We start from the raw sequence: 19,570 nt of genomic DNA on the forward strand, positions 1-19,570 counted from the left end.
TTAAATGTCTCCCCGTACCTGAATCCTCTGCATTCTTTAGGGGCCTTATCGGATGGATGTCACGTCTGTCCTCCCACATCTGCAGGACCCCCTAAGTAGAGTGATCTTTCCCTTTCTGCTGCCTCCTGGGCACTTGGGCTGCATGTTCTGCCCTCTCTCAGACCAAGCCACTGCAAGTGGGAATGATGTCTGCGCATTTCGCATCCAGGACCTCACCCAGCACTTAGAAAACGGCAAACAGCATGGAAATGGTGCTGAAGGATATAACCCCGTCGTCCCCTGAGCCCGCCCCTTCGGCGCTGCTTGTCGGGCCACTGGGCCGGTCCTGAATTCATTTCCACCTCATTAACTCGGCCCCAGGTCCGCCCCCGCCTGCTCCCGCTCTCGTTCCCCATCCCTGACACGACAGCCTCCTTTTCCTTCCTTCTCTCTTCCCCTGTCATCTTGCCAGCTCGGCTTCTATCGCTTCGCCTATCGTCTCTCTATCTATTTCTCCCTGAGTCTGTCTGGGTCTCTGTCTTCGGGTGTTGCTCTCTGTCCTGCTCCTCCAGCTGTCTGGGGCTCCGCTTCGTTGCCCCTACGCCCCACCCCCTGCCCAGGCCCCTCCAATGCCGGCAGCTCGGGCCTGGCGCTCCACATTCCCATTGGCCTGTCCGGAGCCCCCCGCCCCCGCCCGCCCGGCCCCTCCAGGTCCCTCCGTTCGCGCAAAGTTTGGCTCTGCGCTGCGGAGGGAGGGGGCGGCCCGGCCCGGCCCAGCTCTGCCCCCGGCCGGCCCGACCCCGGCCCCGGCCCCAGGACCAGCCCTTATCTGATCCCAGCTCCGGGTTTAAGAGTCCTGGCCCTGCCCGTCGCACAGCTCCGTTCCTCACGCCTGCCCGCCCCGTCTGTCCGTCTGTCCCGCTGCCCATCCGAGGGGCCACTCCACCCCGGACCCAAGGTAAGACCCTGGCCCTGATGAAGGAGTGCTGCCGCCGCAGCCGGGGTCCTGTCCACCTCACTCTCCAGAGATACCGGGGCCCCCAGCCCCTAGGTCCCTACCCTGACTGGCCTCAGTGGTACGGTCCTATTCCCCAGCCTCCCACCTTGGGCGGCCCCAAACGGAACCTTCTAGGAAGGGCTCACCAAGAAGGAAACTTTCCCAAACTGGTCACCTCAGCACTTTCAGCTAAGAAAGGGGCTTTCCTAATGCTCCTTCCTATTGGGCAGACCTGCAGTTGCATCACAGCCCTCCAACTAAATACAGTGACCACCACATATAACCATGCACCCTCACAGGCACTCCAGAGAGCGCCCCCTCTTCCCGGGATCATCAGGTTACTCCCACTCCCATGCCCAGCCCCTTTTCCCCCCTCCCCATGCTGTGACATTCACACAGTGACACCCACTGATCACTAGTTCACACAGGGGAAGAAGACACCTACAGCTCAGATGAGGGAGATGTAGTAGCCTGGTGTGACTGGGACCCCCTGCCCACCCAGTTTCTTCCCTTCATTCCAACTTACCTCCCACTTCAAGACACCCCTCCCCATTACAACCCTCCTCCCCTCCCCACAGCTGTTTCACACTGAGATCACCTGGAGGAGAGCAGCAGGGCCACCTCTGCTAGAGTAAGAAGGGCAGATTGGGTTCCGTAACATCCACCCTCCAGGTGAGATGCCCCTTCCCCATCCCATCCCTTCTCCCCATCAGGAACTAACCAAGGGCACCTGCGTAAGGAAAGAGACAGGTTGGAACTTCCTGATTGGAGGGAGAAGAGTTGAGCCCCAGGATGCATGGAAGGACAAAACTGGGGACGAGTGGGAGTAGGACCTCTTGTATCTTGAGATCTCATTCTTGTTAATGAAGGGCCCCAGGCAGAGTGAGGCAGATGGGGACGTGGGGGTGGTGAAGAAGCCAGTACAGATTTGGACCCCAAAGGAGGCCTAGGCTTAAAGCCTGATTCTGTTGCTTATCGATACACATTCTAGCTAAAGATTTCTGGCCCGTCTGCCTTGGCCATGGTGCTTGAATTTTTTTTCCCCACCAGGACTGCTTTAGGCATTTCTGGGTGGGAGGGAGATGATGATGGGAGACTTGATGCCCTTCTGTGAGGAATGACACTTGTTTAGGCGTGACGAGGGCCTGGAGTGGGTATCAGGAAACCAGTCTGAGAAGGGACCAGAAGCTACCACTGAATTCCATTCAGTTTCATCTTGAAAAGCTGTTCCTAATCTCCAAGGATTTCTGTTCTGTTACATGTTCCTGGCATGACGGTGGGCACCATCGGGTGCAGGGCTTGTTAATTCCTCATGGTATAGGCTGGGTACGGGGGACCAAGTGTAGAAGCAACCGAGTGTCCTGGCTTATAGCTACTTCTTCAGGGAGGAGGAAACGAGGGAGGAGGGGGAGGGAAGGCATCATGCCAGGGAGAGGGGCCAGGGCTGGTCTGCAGAGGCAATAGGCATGGCCCAGGCAGTGCCAACTCCTCTTCCCCGCCCTCCAGTCCTTTGGTGGTGGTGGCGAGGGAGGGAGAGAGGGGGTGTTGGGGGGTGATCTGGGCCAGTCCAGCCTCCCAAAGCCCTTGCCAACCTGGGTCCTGAAAGGAGCTGCTGTTTTCTGAGCCATCCCCCCGCCCCGCACCCGGAGCTGAGCAGCCAACTTGTCTCAGTGGATATCAAATGGCAATGACTCCACTGAGTGGAGAGGGGTGGCGGGGGCAGGGTTATGGTCCCAATCCTTCTGTGGTTCTAATGCAGAATCCCACTGCTGCCCCCTACCCTGAGGGAAAAAAAATCTGTCTGCCCAACATCTGCCCTACATGTGGTCTGTGAACACATACGTTTGTGTGGGAGGGTTAGTTGTCCGACTCCTGGCATCCCTCACCTCCTCCCTGTGTCCCACTGAACGGTGCCCCATCCCCACACCTGCACCTCTGTGCACGAGCTTGTTTATAACTCCAGCCTGGTTGGCTTGGGCTAAAAGGGAAGGGCGTGGCAGAAGACCCAGGGGCCTCCTTCCCTGGTCCTCCCTAGGGACCAGAGAGGCTGGGACACTTGGATCTGGGTGGGCTTAGATCAAGTCCTCTGAGGTCATGCCCAGATTGATGGAATAAGGGGATTAGGGCTCTGGGGGGTGGGGGGGGGTGAGTCATGCAGAAAGACCCACTTCTACAAAGGAGAAAAGACCCCCTGCATCTTTTAGCAAAATGCTTGGTTTCTGCACACAAGATGGAAGATAGGCCAAACCTCCTGGCATCAGTGGGGAGGGAAAGAGATGTTGGGCAATGGAGCCCCTCAACTTTCCTGCCAAGGGTTACTTAGGACGGAAGGAAAAAACCTCCAGTCTCCCTCCCCTCCCCAGCCTAGATTCTTCTCTTGCCTGAATGGTCAGTGCTACTGTCCGGGTTAATGCCAAACTGTCCAGGATGGTGGTGAGGCCCTGGAAGGGGCAGAGAGAAGGGAGAGTCCGAGGCACACTGCTAAGATGAAACTGCAGAAAGATTAGAGAAATGGGAGATCTGGAATCCAAGTGTTTTAGCACCCAGTGAAGGGTGGCTGGCAGGGGCGGCTCTTGGGAATCGAGCTTTCTGAGTTTACCACATCACCCTGTCTCTTCCACAGGCTGCGTTCAATGCTTTTCTCCCTTCATCCAAGTTTAACATACGTGTTGCCACCATTTTCATGGAGGCAGTGCATCTGAGTGGCCCCTCTTCATCCCCTCCCCACATCAGAACCTTGAAAGGGCACAGAGAAAAGGATTATGGGAAAAACTCTCCCGTGGGTGTCTGCCAGCTGGGAGCTGGATTTGAGGTGGTGGGGAGAAGGGAGGGGCTGGCTCTGGAATGCAGGAGAGAAGTGAAAACTGAACTGCGTGGCTTGGAGAAAGAGGCTGGAGAAACATGGGCTTCAGAGGACTGAATTAGCACTTCAGGCCCCTAAAACGGTGTAGCATAGAAGGAGTGGATATGGCCATTCTGCTCCCCTTCCAATGGCAAAAGACCTGGGGAAAGGATTGGGGCTGCAGCTTGAAGGACTCAGGCTAGATTTCAGGAAGCAGGTCCATAAAAGGAAAGAGATCTGAAATGGAGTTTGGGAAAGAGAGGCAGACCACCTTCTGGACCCAAATAAAAACAAACCCACCCCCCCCAAACAAAAAAGCCCATCATTAAGGCTTGTGAGGGGGGAGCTGTGAAGCTCAGAGAAGCGCATGGATTATTGCAACAGTTGTCAAGACGCCTCTTCTCGGGGGAAAGTGCGACCCCACGGTGCTGTCTCAGGGCTCCTTTCTGTTGTCTGAGAGGCAGAGGCATAGTGGTTAAGAGCACAGCCTTGGAGTCAGACTTCCTGGGTTTAAAATCCTGCTTTCACTGCTTAGTAGCTACAGATGTCTCCTCATCCTTACAATGGGGCTAATTATAGTTGTGTATTAAAAGACTCGATATTTGTAAAGGGCTTGGAGTGGTGCTTAACATGTTAAAAATAAAAAGTGCAGTTGTTGGCTGTTATGGTTCTCCCACCTCTGTGACTCTTTCTACTCCGTCATCTCGCCTGGCTTCTGGGCCTGCTGCAGCCCTTCTCTGTGGCTCTTCTGAGGTCTGTCCTAGGTCTCTGTCTCTCCGCCCTTCTAGAGTTTGGGAAGGTGGGAGAATTATCAAGTCGTTTAACATGAGCTTCCTGTCTTCATTCCAACAAGCTGGGCGTCGCCTGGGTCTCCACGCCCCTGGGCCCTTCTTTCCATGAGTTTTCACCAAGCAGGTGTGCTGTCTGCAACTCGGATTCGATAAATGTAACCGAGCTGCTGGGCTTCCCTAAAATAGTCTCTTCCCCCGTCTGGGTGACTTATGTCTTCCAGCCAAAGACGCCGGCTTCTCTCTACCCCGACATCTCGCCCCTGTCCCTCCATGGCCCTGCCTCTTCCCTCCCTGCCCACATTTCCCCCACAACTCCCCTCAGGTGTGTGAGTCTGCCTCTTCTCTGCCCCCTGATCAGCCTGTTCATCCCGTGAGCCTGGGTGCCCAAAGCGGCCTCCTTAATGATCTTCCTAACTTCCACCTTTCTTTCTCCTTGATTCCCTCTTTACTCCACACAGAATTATCACTGGAACTGTCATCATGAAGCATCAGTTTTATCTTGCCCCTTTGCTACTCAGACGTCTCTGTGGGTTTTCAGGTGAAAACTCCCAATCACAGTCTTCAAGATACTTTATATCAGCCTTTCTCCCATCCCCTCCAGTTCTCCTATCTTTTGGGACCCCCATCGATTCAGACCTTGTTCTGGGGGAGCATATCCCATGGCAATCCCTGAGCCACACCCCTTCCACCCTGGGCCCTCACGCAGGCCTACCCCTCCAAGTCCTGCCCCTCCTACAAATCTCCATCCTTCTGTTTCCCTATCTGCTCTGTCATCTTGTACCCCTTCTCCTCAGCATCCTGCCTGTTCCTTGTCCTTCGTGTCTATGAATTTGCCCAGGATGACCTGGGCAGTGGTAATGTTGGAGGGGACATCCTGTCTCCTACAATAACAGGAGCTCCTCTAGGGTGGGGCCTACACCCCTGTCAGACTGTCGACTCCCTGAAGCAAAGGCATCTCTTCCCTCCCTGGACCCCTCTGCACCCAGGGCACAGACTGCCTACTGACCAGCTTGACTAGGTAGGAAACCTTTCTGGTTGCTAATTCTGTGGGAGGACCCTGACTTCAGAGGTTTAGGAGTGTCCTAGACTAGGGTATATGTAAGACTCTGTTATCCAACTCTCTAGGGAACCTCCAGAGAAACTCCTCTCCTACTAAACTCCCCATCCTGTGGAGACAGTTTTACCCTAAGATTATAAGCAGCAGATTAAGCGCTGCTGGCCCAAACACAAAAATCCACATGGGTATCCACAGAACCTTTCTCTCCACGCCAGGGAGGTCTGCTCCTGCCTGATGCTGGGCTTGTCAGTGGGCGTCTGGAGTGGGAAAGGGGGCAGAGGCCAGAGTCTAGTCTGGGACAGCCCCGTTGTCTGGAGCATACCTCTGGGTGGGAGCCTGCAAGCTGGGAGACACGTGGGCATAGCTCTAAAGTCGGGTTAGGCCTGACCTTTTAGAGTTATATCCTCAGCTCCACCCCCATCCTAGTCCCAACCACAAGACCCGGGCACACACCTTCTCCCCACATCTAAATCTCCCTGGTTGACCCTCTGTAAAAAAGACATGGGCAACAGCAAGAGGAAAGGGCGAGGATGTCTGAGTCTAGGGCAGTGGTTCTCAAACTTTTTGGTCTCAGGACCCCTTCACATCTTAAAAATTATTGAAGACTGCAAAGAGCTTTTGTTAATGTGGATTACATTGATAGGTTAGAAATGAGAGGAAACTTAAAATATGCATTAATTCATTTAAAAATAACAGCAATAAACCCGTTTTGCATGTCAATTTAGATGACATATTTTTAACAAAAAAACAGCTATGTTTAAAAACAGACAAACAAAAGTTTAGTAAGTGGCATTGTCTCACATTTTCACAAATCTTTTTAATATCTGGCTTAATAGAAGACAGTTCGTGTTTCATATCTGCTTCTGCATTCAATATGTTACAATATCATATTGCAATGTAGCTTCTGGAAAAGTCCATTGAACACTCATGAGAGAATGAAAGTGAAAAGAAGCAAATAACATATTAGTATTATTATGAAGATAGGTTTGACCTCATAGAGCCTCTGAAAGGGTCTCAGGAGCCCCCAGGGTCCCTGGACCACACTTTGAGAATTACTAGTCCAGAGGAACGTCAGAAAACAGTTTGGAAAAGCCCCAGGTGATTTGAACATCCTGGTTGATCTCGCTTAGCTGCCCATGGTCTTTTGAATGTTTTCACTAGGGAGGCAGTATGGGGTAGTGGTTAATCATGTGGGTCCTGGAGACAGACTACCTACTTGAGCTTGAATCTCAGTTCTACCACTCACTAGCTGTGTGACTTTGGGCAGATTATTAACATCTCTGTGCTTCAGTTGTCTCGTCTATAAAATCGAGCTTTTTAAAAGTGCCTACTTTTTAGAATTGTTGAGAATTAGATGTTGTAACGCTAGAAAAGGGCCTAGCATAGTGCTGAATAATATGAGCTCTCATTAAATACCAGAGCCTTGCCCCTGAATCCACTGCCCACGGGCCCAGAAGGCAGTGCGATGCAGAAGTGACCTTTCCCAAATTGCAGATGTGGGTTTCTTGAACCAGAGAGGAAAAGTGACTTGTGTGAGGTCCCAGGAAAAGTTAACAGGGTTGTTGGGCCCTGAACCCAGGAGTTCTAACTCTTAGCCCTACACTTTCCCCACCAGACTTTTTCAGTGGGGGAAAAAAACCCAAGGTCCTGAGAGGAGGGGAGCAGAACTTACCTTTCCCCCAGCAATCCCAAGTGTGCCATCCAGGGCCAACAGCAGTAGAGCAGGAAGCCTTGAGTTGAGGGCAGGTAGCAGGGAGGAACTTCCTGACCTCAACAGCAACTGAAAAAGGAGAAAGCAAGCCAGGAGAAGACATTCCTAAGCCCAGAAGGTTTTTCCATCTTGCCTTGTGGGGAGCAGTTCTGTAAAGTGGCCCCAGCCCTCTCTCCTAAGGGTTTCTGGCCCAGGGCAGAGGAAGTCTGTGATAGGGCAACACTGCTTCTCCTGGGGTGCCCCTTTCCTGCTCACTGCCTGCGGCCCCTTCCTGGATCATCCCCTCCTCTCAGTCTCCCAGCACTCCAGGCTCTGGGTCCCTTTCCCAGTGGCTCCTGACCCTGCCCTTTGTGCTGTGCTGCCAGGGCAGTGCATGCACCTTAGGAAGGGTGCCAGTGGGGGTGGGGGAGGGGCTGGGGGGTCCCCTGGCCAGGAGGAGAAGCCTCTCCCCACAGCTCTGGGGAAGGGGATGACGCAGATGGGGGAGACAGACAAACACACCAGGGGCAGGGGTGGGGGGAGGCAGCCCTGGCTCTTTGGCCTGTCAGCCAAATCCCCCTGAGCTGGGCTGCAGGCACCACCTTGTCAGAAGCCTAAATACTCCAAACCCCAAGCACACACCCTGAGCAGAAGCATTCTGGAGGGTCAGATGCCACCAGCAGCCGCCGAGCCTGACAAGTCGAGGCGGGCTTAGGTTTGAGACCTTGCTGTCTATTGCTCAGTTTTTCCTCTGCCACCCACACAGTTCCCTAGAATAGATGGGAAAACTGAGGCCAAAAGTGGGTGGGCTCAGACTGCCCACGTGCTTCTTTCCAGAGTCCAGTTGGGAGGAAGGGGCCTGGCCTCCCACAGCCCCTCCTCCCCCATCCCTCCCAGTCCCCCTGGTTTTTTCCATTTGGAAAGCCCTTTCTGGCTCGTGGCAGGTTTGGGGGCCCTGGTCTAGTCTCCCTCCCCTGTCTCCTGGGCAGTGTCCCCAGGGGAGCCCCCGGGGGCTGAGATCTCTTCAGTCTCAGCCCTGCCCCACCCCCTGCCTCCACCCGCGAGGCCAGCAGCCCCCCAGCCCCCGCCCCTGGGCTGTGGGACAGGGAGAGGGCCGAGGGGCTGGCTCTGCATACTAATGTCCTGCCCATTGTCAAAGCCCCTTTGTGCCCCAGAGCTCCATTGAGGCGCCTCCGGGGCGGGCACAATGGGGGCTCTGTCCCCGAGTTCCCCCAAACAGTCACCTGCTTTCAGAGCCTCCCCCCCACTCCCACCCCCACCCGCCCCAGTGTCCGGAGGGCCCAGCGAGCTTGGGGGAGTGGGGCCAGAGCCAGGGGGGATGGGCAGGAGGCGACCCCTCCCTGCCCCCCCCCACCCCGGGCAGGCTGGGGAAATGGGCCCAAGGCAGGGAGAGGCCCCGGCTTACAGGGGGCGGGGGCGGGGCAGTCTGTGGATGGACTTGGAATGCAGGTTCCGTGAGGCCGGCCAAGGGGAAGGGGCACTCAGCCTGCCCACTCCTCGGTTCCACATGCCCGGCCGCCGCGGCCCGTGCCTTCCCGCCTCTCCTCCTCCTCCCACCACGAGGCTCATATATGCAGAGACACACAGGCACACGCTCATGCATGCGGCCCCACACACGGCTCCCGGACGCACGCCGGAGCGGATGTGCCCAGACCCAGCAGGCCGACTCAGGCACACAGACCCGCACCGGCCACTCGCATATGCACCAGCACACCTGCCCTCCATCCCCTTTGCACCCCTTCCGCCAGCCTCCAGCCTCAAGAGGCTCAGCACCAGCGCCCCAGCCCCCGACCACACCCCACCCCGTGCCCTCGCTGGCCCCTGCTGCTCCAACACAGGTTATAACAAGTTTGCACTTGTTGTGACCTCAAGAATGTGGCCCTGGGGCGGGGAATGTCCCGCTGCTCCAGACCTCACCTGCTTATACGTTAACCACGGACATGGTCTCTGCTGAACCGTGAGCACGCCCGCCCCCTCCCCCCCCATTCCCACAGACCACAGAGAGGTTTGGTGAGCCAGGACGCCCGCCCCAGAGCGGAGCCAAACACACTGAATGGAGTGATGCGGGAATGACCAACCCCAGCCTGCCCCAGCACCGGCCCAGGGCCACCAGCCCTTGCATCTGCCCAGCGCACTCAGGGTCACGGCCTCTCACCACCCTGTGAGGTAGATGGCCTCGTTATCATTTCCCCGTTTTATAGTAGGGCTCTGACAGGTGCATGACATATCCAGGTGGCAAGACTGGGACTCCATTCTAGAATGGAAGTCTCTTGCTGCTGGGTGTTTTCCTGGGTGGTTTTTTTGCGGGGCAGGGGTCACTATCTGCCTCTTGGCTTCACTGAGATGACCCAACCCATGTGGAATTTTCACAGAATTATCTTTTGCCCACCTTCTTTGGGAAGAGTGGGGGTATGTTGGGGTTGGAGTAGGGAGAACAATGGGTACAGGGACCTTAAACAGGATTCTGTGTCCAGAAAGAAACTCAAAAGTTCACCTTGACCCTTGACTGCCTCTAGGCAGGGTGAGCCTACCTCCTTTCATTTCCTACATTCCCATGGGCCCCATTCCCATTGCTGACGGATCACTGGAGAGAGGAGCCCCATGGCCTTCTTGGCTAGAGTTTGGAGTTTGAGATCTCTGTTGATTGTAAGTCCTTCACGACACCTGGCTCTGACCTTCCCTGTTAATATCCTATGTCTGTATAAGGATCTATAGGGCATGTCTATGCCTCTCCTACTATTCTGGTTTGGGGCATCTTCTGGAAGCCTGGAGCAGGTACCCTAAAAAGGGAAGAGATGGAGGACTTACCAGGACCAGGACCCCGAGGATTTGAGGGCTGCTTGCACGATTGTGTGCTGGGACCTGGGGTGGTTGATGGGGTCACAGTTGCAGAAACCCCATTAGATGGAGAACTAAGCTGATGTTGATTTGCTCATCTGCAAATGTTATCGAATGCCGATCTCCATGATGCTTCCCTTACATCAGAATTGCAAAGACCCTTGCAGGCCCCTTCTATGCCTTGACCCCACTGCTCACCTAGAATGCTCCCCGGCTGGCTGCCAGATTCTGCTGAAGCTGCATCATCCATCTGTCTTCCTCCATGCAGGAACACTCCTCTCCCAGCCCTTATTCTCTGGTGTATTCTTCTGTCTCCAAGTGCCCTTCCAAATGTCCCCTGTTGGAGAAGGAGGCCTGGCCAAAGGACAATTTCAGCCCCTCCAGCTGCACTCAGGCTTGGGTGGGTGGGGGACAGTGAGACAGCGACCTCTGAATCTAGTTCTGCATCTAGTCAGTGTCGTTGTGCCACCCCTGCCCCCATCCTTCTACTCAAAGGAGGAATGTGGATAAGGAATAAGTGGAAAGTTGGGGAAGGGCAGAGAGATTCCCTCCCAGGGTGACAGTAGACCCCCCCCTGCCGCCAGGCTTCTCTGTGTGAGGGTCAGAGGTTGCTCTTCAAACGTGGAACCTGAGAAGGAAAGGGAGTGGTGAGGACCCCTGTCAGGGAAGGTGGCTCAATTCCCTGAATATGCATCAGAAGCACAGGGTGACTATGGGTCTCCATCTCCACCAAGGGTAAAAATAAGAACAAATTGCTTAGGCAGCAACAAGCAAATTTTGACTTAGCAGGAAGCATTTCCTGGGTATAAGGGATTACCAGGCAAAGGGGAAGGATGGAAAGAGGTGGAGGACTCACTCCCCCTGATGAGAAAGAGAGGCCCAGCTTAGCCGCCTATTGAACAGAGGTTGGGTGGCCTAGGAGACATTTCCAAAGGGGCTTAGAGCCCCTGTGGGCCATGGACTTCCAGCTGTCTCAGGTAACTCCCTTGATCATTTCCACAACCCCTAGCAGAGAACATCATTGAATCTGCCCCTTCCCAATGGGCCCGCTATCTGCTGTTTCTTTTTTTTTTTTTTTAAAGATTTATTGATTGATTGATTGCTATGTTGGGTCTTCGTTTCTGTGCGAGGGCTTTCTCTAGTTGCGGCAAGCGGGGGCCACTCTTCATCGCGGTGCGCGGGCCTCTCACTATCGCGGCCTCTCTTGTTGTGGAGCACAGGCTCCAGATGCGCAGGCTCAGTAGTTGTGGCTCACGGGCCTAGTTGCTCCACGGCATGTGGGATCTTCCCAGACCAGGGCGCGAACCCGTGTCCCCTGCATTAACAGGCAGATTCTCAACCACTGCGCCACCAGGGAAGCCCCTGCTGTTTCTTCTAGCTCTTCTTGTTGTCATATTTCTGGGCCAGCTGCTGTGGGGCAAGGAGATTCCTGAGGCCTGCTGATGGGAGGGGCACACTGGACACCCCTAGGCTGGGGCTTTGGTTGGAGGGGAAGAGCTCAGTGGATAATGCTCCTAGGTTGGCCCTTCAGGACCCCAGGGTTAAGAAAAGATCTTGTAGGAAGAGAGAGCTTGGGATGAGGAAGAAAGCCAGGGTTATTGCTCTGATTCTGGTGCTATGAGCCGGCTGTGTGATTGTGGAAAAGTTACTCAACTTTTCTAAACCTTGGCTTCCTCTTCAGTGAAATGAAGGGGTTGAACAGGGTGACCATGGGGGCCTCCCAGCGCCGACATGCCATGATGGTATGGTGGCCAGATGAAAAGTGCAGTTTAAGTGGGCCTGGGTTCAACTTGCAGTCACCTCTTCCTTACTAGTGGTCCTTCTGGACAAGTCAGCTAACCTTTCTGAGTCTGGTTTCCACACATTCACATGAAGGCAATGGCATTACCCACCTCCCAGGGAGGATAGGATGACGCGGTACATGGAAACCCAGCACAAGGGCTGAGGTGGGGAAGTCCGAAGCACGCGGGGACACAGAGGGGCAGCAACTCACACTGGGGCTGTGGGTGTCTGGAAGGGCTTCTCAGAGAAAGTGACATCTAAGCCGAGGCTTGAAGGAGGGGTAGAGATCGACCAAGTGGAGTGGGGAGGGGAAGAGTGCTTCACGGAAGAGGCCCCATTGTTTGCTGAAAACTGTTGGTAAGAGAAAGCTTGGCCCGTTCAAGCACTGGGAGAAGCTCAGTGTAGCTGGAGGGCAGAGGCTGTGTGTGAGGGGTGGGTGGAGGGCCGAGAATGCTGATGCTGGAGAGGCCAGCTGATTACATACTCTGTCCCACCTGTCATTCTAGGGGCTTGCGAGTTGGGATCTCTCCACTTCCCCTCCATCTTCCTTTTCCTACTTTTCTTTCTCCCAAGCTCAGTCCTCTTGTCTTTGGTCACGTTTGGGGTCCAGGTCTGGAGTTTTCCGCCTCTCTCCTTTCCCGTGATGAAAGAGGGATCTGCCTCCTGCAGAAGACTCTGGATTTCTGGCATTGAGGCTCCGTGCTAAGCACTGCGTACCCACTGTGGGCCCTCCCCAACCTGGCGCCTCATGAGAGAGAGATGCAAGAGTGTTGATGGCAGTGGGCTGAGGGCAGTGTGGAGTGAGAACTGAGGGAAACTAGAGAGAATACAGCTCTTCAGCCTGGAGTAAAGGCGGATGGAGAGACCGAGTCAGTGCGCGCAGCTGTCTGAAGGTTGACGCTTTAATGGGAAGCTCGGAGGAAGGACTTCCCAAGGATGAAGCAGGTCACACACCAAAAAGGGAGCCTGAGGGAGGGAAAAGAAATGTACAATATCAATCCTATGGGCTCTTTTAAGCCAAGAAATACTTAGACAAAGCTCTATACTAGGCACTGAGGAGGTCACAAAGATGAACAAAACACAGGCTAGGAAGCAGTTCAGAAATGATTCTCCTGATTGATGAGGTGGGCATGATCCTTCCTGGAAGGTGTAAGGCAGATAAAACGCCCCCTCTGGCAGCTGCCCCTGAGGGTGCTTCCACACTGGGGGTACCTCTCCTGCCTCCCCGCCACCTACATTGCCTCTCGGACCCTCCACCGACTAGGTCCAAGGCCTCCCTCATCACAGCCACACAGCTTCTAAGATCACAGACGAGAAAAGGTATAGAGAAGGGAGCTTCAGCCGGGAGGTAGGTCAGCCTCCCTCTCTTCTCTCAGCTGGGGAGCCCCACTGGTTCCAGGACCCTAAGGAACCGGTCCCATCAGGTTGGCCTCTCTCTGGTTTCTCAGATTCTGGTAGCAGATCTGGTGACAGCTCAGTGGCTCCCTGGCCTCCACCCCAAAAACCTTATCTTCTGGGGCCTGGCCATCCTGGGCTCTTTAAAAAATTTAAAAAAAAAATTTTTTTTTTTAATCATTTCTTAGTGATTTATTCTCTTAAGGCTCCATCAGCAGGTGGAATGGAAGACCCCTCCCACCCTGATGCCTTGGGTAACCAAAGCATTATCCTCCTTCAGTGCCTACTCTGTCTGGAGGACCCGCACATCAATGCCTTGTTTCCTGAGGTACAGTTGATGAGGGTACCTTCGAGGCCTCACTCGTCCCCTGGCCAATAACAAGGGTCTGCACGCCTTTCTCGACAACTTCCTGCACATCTGCAGGCTGCACACCAGGAGAACACTCAGTTCCTGTTTCTCTCCGGTCCCAAGCCTGACTTCCCCCTGGCCACACTTTGCAGTCCTTACAGATTTTAGTAGAGCCTGGTACTTTCATTTGCCCCCTATGAGAGGGAAACAATTTCAGGGGAAGAAGGAACTTAACTGAACTCCAATGCCCTCTCTTTTCAGAGTTGCGATCCCAAACGTCTCCATGCTTTACCCCTCATCCTGGGCTTTGAGCAGCCTGCCAGCTGGCTGGAGCCACCAAGGGGAAGCAGGAGGGCAAGGGGCCGAAGGGCATGATGTAGGAACTGAGTTCTTTGTGGCATCCCTCACTAAACACCTTTCCTACCTCTTGGCAGGTTGAATGGGTTTTGGAGGGAGCTTCACCTTAGGAATTATAGGGGGGTAGGATGAAGGAGGTGGGCTGGAAGCCTCCTCCAATGCCAGGGCTGTAGGAAGTCCTACCGCATGAATCACTGTTACCCTGGAGAAAGGACAAATAAGGCAGGAGGTAACTGCAGCATCATCAAGCCCACATGGGTGTGGAGAGGCAACGTGAGTGAAGGTCCGCGGGACTTGGAGACAGAGGGTCCGGCTTTGCCATTAAATCAACATCAGCAAGTTACTTTACCTCTCTGAGCCTTAGTTTCCCTAATTTGGTAGATATTTTTCTTTCATCTGCAAAGTAGGCTAATAATAATATCTTATATTTGCATACAGGCCTTACAGATTTCACATACTTTATCTCCTGTAATCCCAACCAAACAATGGAAGGTTTTATTGCCTCCTTAGGTGAGGAAACTGAGCCTTAGAGAGATGAAGAGATTGACTGAAGTTCCCATAGCAAGTAGATGGCACAGATCTGGATGGCAAATAGTGGGAAAGAAGAATAGATAGGGACCTTTGGCTATGACCCAGACCTGCCAGGATAACAAATAGGTTTCATTTGTAAGGCTAACTGCATTGGATTGAAAATGGCTCTCTGTATCACCATGCTGAGAAAGATTCTGAGGTTCGGTGAGGAAAAAAGTACTGTGATGAATTAGTGATATCTGTTAAGGGCAGGAGGTGGGGTAAATGACGGCCCAGACGCGGTGTCGTTGGCATCCCTAGCCTGGAATCAGACCAGGGATTTCATATCTAAGAAGTCCTTCCTCTATACTAATCAATTAGGTTAAATTCAAAGGCACCAGCTTGAAAAGAGAACTAAGGTGTAGTCTCTGCCTTCAAAGAGCTCACCGTCTCTCAAGGACAGAGGAGCGCTATATTGATGATGTGGCAAACTGTCCCAGGAACGTAGAGAGAGTAATGAGGGCATTTTAGGCAGAGAGACCTGCTTGGTAAAAGCATGGGGCCGTGCAAGTGGGGTGCAGACTGCATTTGAAGAGCCAATGGCAATTCTATATGGCTAGAAGATGGGGTTCATAGGGAAAAGTACCAAAAGGAGAGGCTGTGGAAATCAAGGTGGCATCAGATGGTGAAGGGTTCTGAATGCTATATCTAGAAGTTTGGGTTTTACTACAGAAGCTGTGGAACTCCTTGAAGGATTGAAAGCCAGAGCGATGGGATGTAATTGTGTTGTTGAAAGGCACTGTGGCAGCTGAGGGGGTGGAGGTGAGGGAGGCGAGGCTGGGGGTGGGAAGACAGGAGATCATTGCAGCACTTCAGGTGAAAGAGAACTAGGGCAGCCTCAAAGGAGTTGGAGAGAAGCCCACAAAGGCAGAATTGATAAGAGCTAGTGACCCACTGGATGAGGGGCAAGAGAGAAACCGAGGGCAACTCTGAAGTTTCCAACCTGGGCACTGAATGGATGGTGAGGCTGGGAACAAGAGGGGAAGCACAGGAGAGACTCCCTTCTGAGTAGAGAGGACATCAGTCTGAACACGTTAAAACTAGACTCTCCAGTTAGAGGGAGCCTGGAAGTGTTGGTTGTACAGGGCAGAGGTGAGGGGAATCTGTGGGAGCGGTTGAAACAGCCGAGGAAGGGAGAGCAGAGTGGTTAGAGATGCCAAGGGGGATCCCTGAGAAACACCAACAATTCAGGGCCTGCGAGAGACCACAGCAAGAGAGATGGACCAAAAATAAAGAGACAGGGAGGAGAGAGCCTGGAGGACCACGTCAGAGAGTGATGATGAGACTCTGCACCGTGTTAGTGCTGACCCCACCGAGTGCTCTTGGTACATCTGTGCACTTATCTAATTCTCCCAACACCCTGGTGAGGTAGATATCATTAGGCCCCTTTTTTTGCAGGTAAAGGAAAAGGAAACTCAAAGAGTTTAAGTGATTTGCCCCAAATCCCAAAGCCTAGAAGTGGCAGGGCCACTAAAGAGCTAATCGAGGTCTCCAGAATCAGGGGATCCCCACCACATCTCAATAAGAACCAAAGGAGAGAGTGTCCAGAACGGACAGGCTGGCCATCAGTCTCACATGACGCAGAGAGACTGCTGGGGTCGAGGACTGAGAAAACGCCCTTGGATTTGATGATTGGAAGGTTAGCTGTGACCTTGGAGAGAGATTCTTGCGGCTCTAACTGCCACCAGCTGGCTGTGCGGATCAAGCGGAATTGCTTCTAATGTGCTTCATATGATGCAGAGCCTGGTAGTTTGAAGGAGGCTGATGCTGTTATTTTTATTGTTACTAAATATTGGTAAATTGGACCACTTGATATTGCTGACATGGGACCCATTCTTTAAAACTGGTGATTTCATATGGGTCAACCTAACAGTAAAAGGGGGTGGGCTGGGGTCGGTGGGCAGGAGAAGGCAGGAGAAGGCAAGCCGCCAGGGCAAGGGCAGTCCCGTGGGGCTGGGGAGCCCTGCCCCCTGGTGGTGGGGAGGTAATCTTCAGCACCAGGCTGAGGATCGGTGAGGCGTGAAGTTTGCACGAGTCCCTCTCATCTCCTCCGCTCCCCTCCAGCCATCTGTAGTCTTGCCAGCACCCTCTCCACTAAGTTCAGCTGGGCATGGGGGTGAACTCTCCCTAGGGGGCTCTGTCGGGAAGAATACTTCTAACCTCTCAACTAGGGTGATCCTCTCAACCAGTATCTTTGGGGATCAGTTGGGTTCTCCCCTATGGAGAATCCAGGAGCCTAGGCCAGGTGGTGACTGATTAAATAGTCAGAGCAGGCTGACACACGAACAAGAGGTCTTCAACAGACCCCTTGGTCATCTCCAGCCCAGCCCCTCTGAAATCTCCCCCAGTATCCTTGGGAACCTTTTCAGTGTCGCAGGTCTTACTGATAACAGTAGAATAACAATGACAACGGAAGTTATTTGTACTAATGCCATTGCTTCCAGCTGTGTCTTAGCACCTGGACTGATTTTTCTGGCTCTTCGGTCAAGGTGAGGAGGGAGGGGTTAATATCTCTGAGGTGTTCCTCTGAGGTGAGGACTCAGGTGGGGCCAGGCCTGCAGGCTCTTGGGATGGCTGGAGCTGGGGCTGAGGAGGCAGTGGTGCATCCTTTGTCCTCAGCTGAACTCTGCACAGTGCCAAGCTTCTCAGACGGGACCAGGATGTGCAGCCCTGCAGCCCCACACAATGGGTAGGAGCAGGCGCTGTTGCCGCCGTGGTGACTCAGAGGGGGAGCGTGCTGGGCGGGGGGGGGTGGTGGCTGGAGGGTGAGGAGGCAGGTGCATCAAAGAGGCAGTCCCCATGGGCTGCGTGTGCCAGGAAGCCATCCTCCCTCTCCAGCTGGGGAAAGGGGGGTCCCTGAGGTACCCCCACTCTGGGCAGTTCTCTGCAGGAACACTGTTCCCTTCTCGCAGGGGACAGAAGGCACTGCCTGCGGATTGGGGCGGAAGAAGGGGCAGTGGTCCCAATCAGCCCACACTGACAGGGCGGGTGGTGTCTGGACAGAGGCGAACATCTGACATGGCCCCATCTCTGTGTTCTTCCCTCTCTTGACCGGAAAACACACAGGGGGGTCAGAAGGGCCAAATGGAGGTCACAGGCTCCCAGGAAACGCTTTGAAGGCTTTTATCCTTTCTTTTGATCGGTCTATGAGAACTTTCCAAACGTTGACACAAGGGAAGAAAAGCCTATTCTTCCTTGGGCCAGGGCCTTGTGTCAGGCCGAGGCTAGAGGATGGGAGGGAAGGGGAAGGAGACTGGAGGGTGAGAGGCAGAGGCAGCAGTGACTCAGCTGGCAAGGCAGGCCCCCGACACACACACGGCCCTTTTTGTCCCCACCTCAAGATTTGTGTGCATCTGGCTCTGTTTCTATTTGTTTATTTTCTTTGGGGCAGGACAGAAGGGAGATTAATGAACAAAGACATTAAGTTTAAAAAGAACCCCAAACCCGACTCCATTCTTCTCCCAACCTTGAGGGCTGACATAATCCCGCAGTGCTTTTCTTCCAGGCCTTCCTTGACACCCGTCTCCTTTCTCCTCTCTTCCCCCCTCTCTCATTAAGAACACTTGGAAGCCCAGAAATGCTTCTTTTCAGTCCCCAGTGCAGCTGATCTCCTCCTGGAGGCCTCCAAGGCCGCTCTTCACGTTGGAGTTGGTATCCAAAACAGAGATAATATGGTTGGTGAGAGGAACCTGAGTAGCATTCTCCTTTCTCCACCAAGGCCAGTGGGAGGGCTGAGACGCATCTGCATTGGGAGGGACACGGGCTGGACATGGACTTTTAAAGCAGGAAATGACCTTGATAACCCTCAAGCACAGAGCCTCCCAAACTGACCCAGAAACACGTTCTGAAGGGCAGAGGGAATTTTACCCCAGAAGATACAGGGATGGGCCATAAGCTCCCCCACACTGGACATCCTTGAAATCTGTTTTGTCTTTTAAATTATGTAAATTTTTCATTCTACGCCATCATACATCGTTTGTTTAATATTAAAATAAGATTTTCCCTCAAAACCTTTAAGTAAAACTGATAGCTCAGGAAAATACATTAAGTTTAATCCCCTGGTTCCGAGCACCTCCTGGCACACTAGTTAGAGAAGTGTGGAGCTAATCCAATGCCCTTTTCCCACAATTAAAGATATAATGGCTGAAGAGGTTTAGACACTTACCCAAGGTCACTTTTAGTCAGAGGCAGAGTTGAGGCTGGCACCTAAGTCTCTTGCTTCCCAGTCGAGCCCACTTTCCACCAGGTAATGCTGCCTCTTAGTTCCTGATACCCTCATTCTATCTCCAGGATGCTAGGCTTGGACACGTGCCTAGCTCAGCTAAGATGAGTGTGGGCTTAGAGACCAGCCCAGCCTCAGGCCCGGAGGTTGATCGTGCTCACAACCCCTCTGTGCGCAGGGCTCTCTCAAAACGTAGCACTTGAGCATGATGGGCAGTTACTGGGACAGAGAATGAGCTGGTACTACCACTTTCTACTTCTATCTATACCCCGCAGTGACTGGTTCAGGTATTCCTGTACCTTCAAACCTAAAATAATTGGATTAGTTCATAGCTATAGTGGGAACTCCTCCTGTCTTCCTAGAAACTGCCTCCCTTTCTGATCCTGTTTCCAAACCCCTAAATCAAGAAGCTCTTTTCTGGAGGGAAGAAGCAGGGAGAATAGAAGGTTGTAGGGCTTAGAATGCCTCTACTAATGTGGGCACCTAGGCTTTGGGTTATGGGTGGAGATACAGTGAGATGCAGAATTTGAAGGTCAGAGCTGTGATTTGTTGGATAGCATAGTATTCTTCCATATCACCATCTTCCAAAATCAGATTTCTAGGAAGCTGAAGAAACTCTTAGGGGAAGAAGGGATGATCCAGACAGATGTGCAGGGAGTGAAAAGACAAAGAGGACAGTG

At 53.4% G+C, this 19,570-nt stretch overlaps 2 protein-coding genes and 1 pseudogene across 6 annotated transcripts in view; 1 reads left to right on the top strand and 2 right to left on the bottom strand.

The window, feature by feature from the left end:
* The window catches only part of KCNJ9 (potassium inwardly rectifying channel subfamily J member 9), a 55,909-nt gene that overhangs the window by 15,837 nt on the left and 20,502 nt on the right, over positions 1-19,570 (bottom strand). For 2 of the 3 annotated variants that reach the window (XM_082406112.1, XM_082406116.1), the window contains exon 1: positions 19-308. In XM_082406112.1, the coding sequence (XP_082262238.1) occupies positions 19-33 (15 nt within the window). In that variant the 5' untranslated portion in view covers positions 34-308. Of the gene's footprint in view, positions 1-18; positions 309-7,338; positions 7,447-19,570 lie in introns of those variants that run through there. The other variant, XM_082406118.1, reaches the window with a different exon arrangement.
* The window catches only part of KCNJ10 (potassium inwardly rectifying channel subfamily J member 10), a 32,365-nt gene continuing 13,499 nt past the window's right edge, over positions 705-19,570 (top strand). Inside the window, exons 1-2 of one of the 2 annotated variants that reach the window (XM_082406385.1) lie at positions 705-937; positions 1,555-1,648. The gene's annotated coding sequence lies outside the window, so the exon portion shown is untranslated. The remainder of the gene's footprint in view (positions 938-1,554; positions 1,649-19,570) is intronic. The other variant, XM_082406386.1, reaches the window with a different exon arrangement.
* LOC309618465 (mth938 domain-containing protein pseudogene) lies at positions 12,973-18,149 on the bottom strand (annotated as a pseudogene). The gene is made up of 3 exons: positions 18,135-18,149; positions 17,534-17,714; positions 12,973-13,970 (listed from the first exon to the last, which is right to left on the bottom strand). The product of its transcript is annotated as a mth938 domain-containing protein pseudogene (transcript).

Source organism: Balaenoptera borealis, assembly GCF_965194805.1.
Source record: "Balaenoptera borealis genome assembly, chromosome: 1".
Taxonomy (NCBI): Eukaryota; Metazoa; Chordata; class Mammalia; order Artiodactyla; family Balaenopteridae; genus Balaenoptera; species Balaenoptera borealis.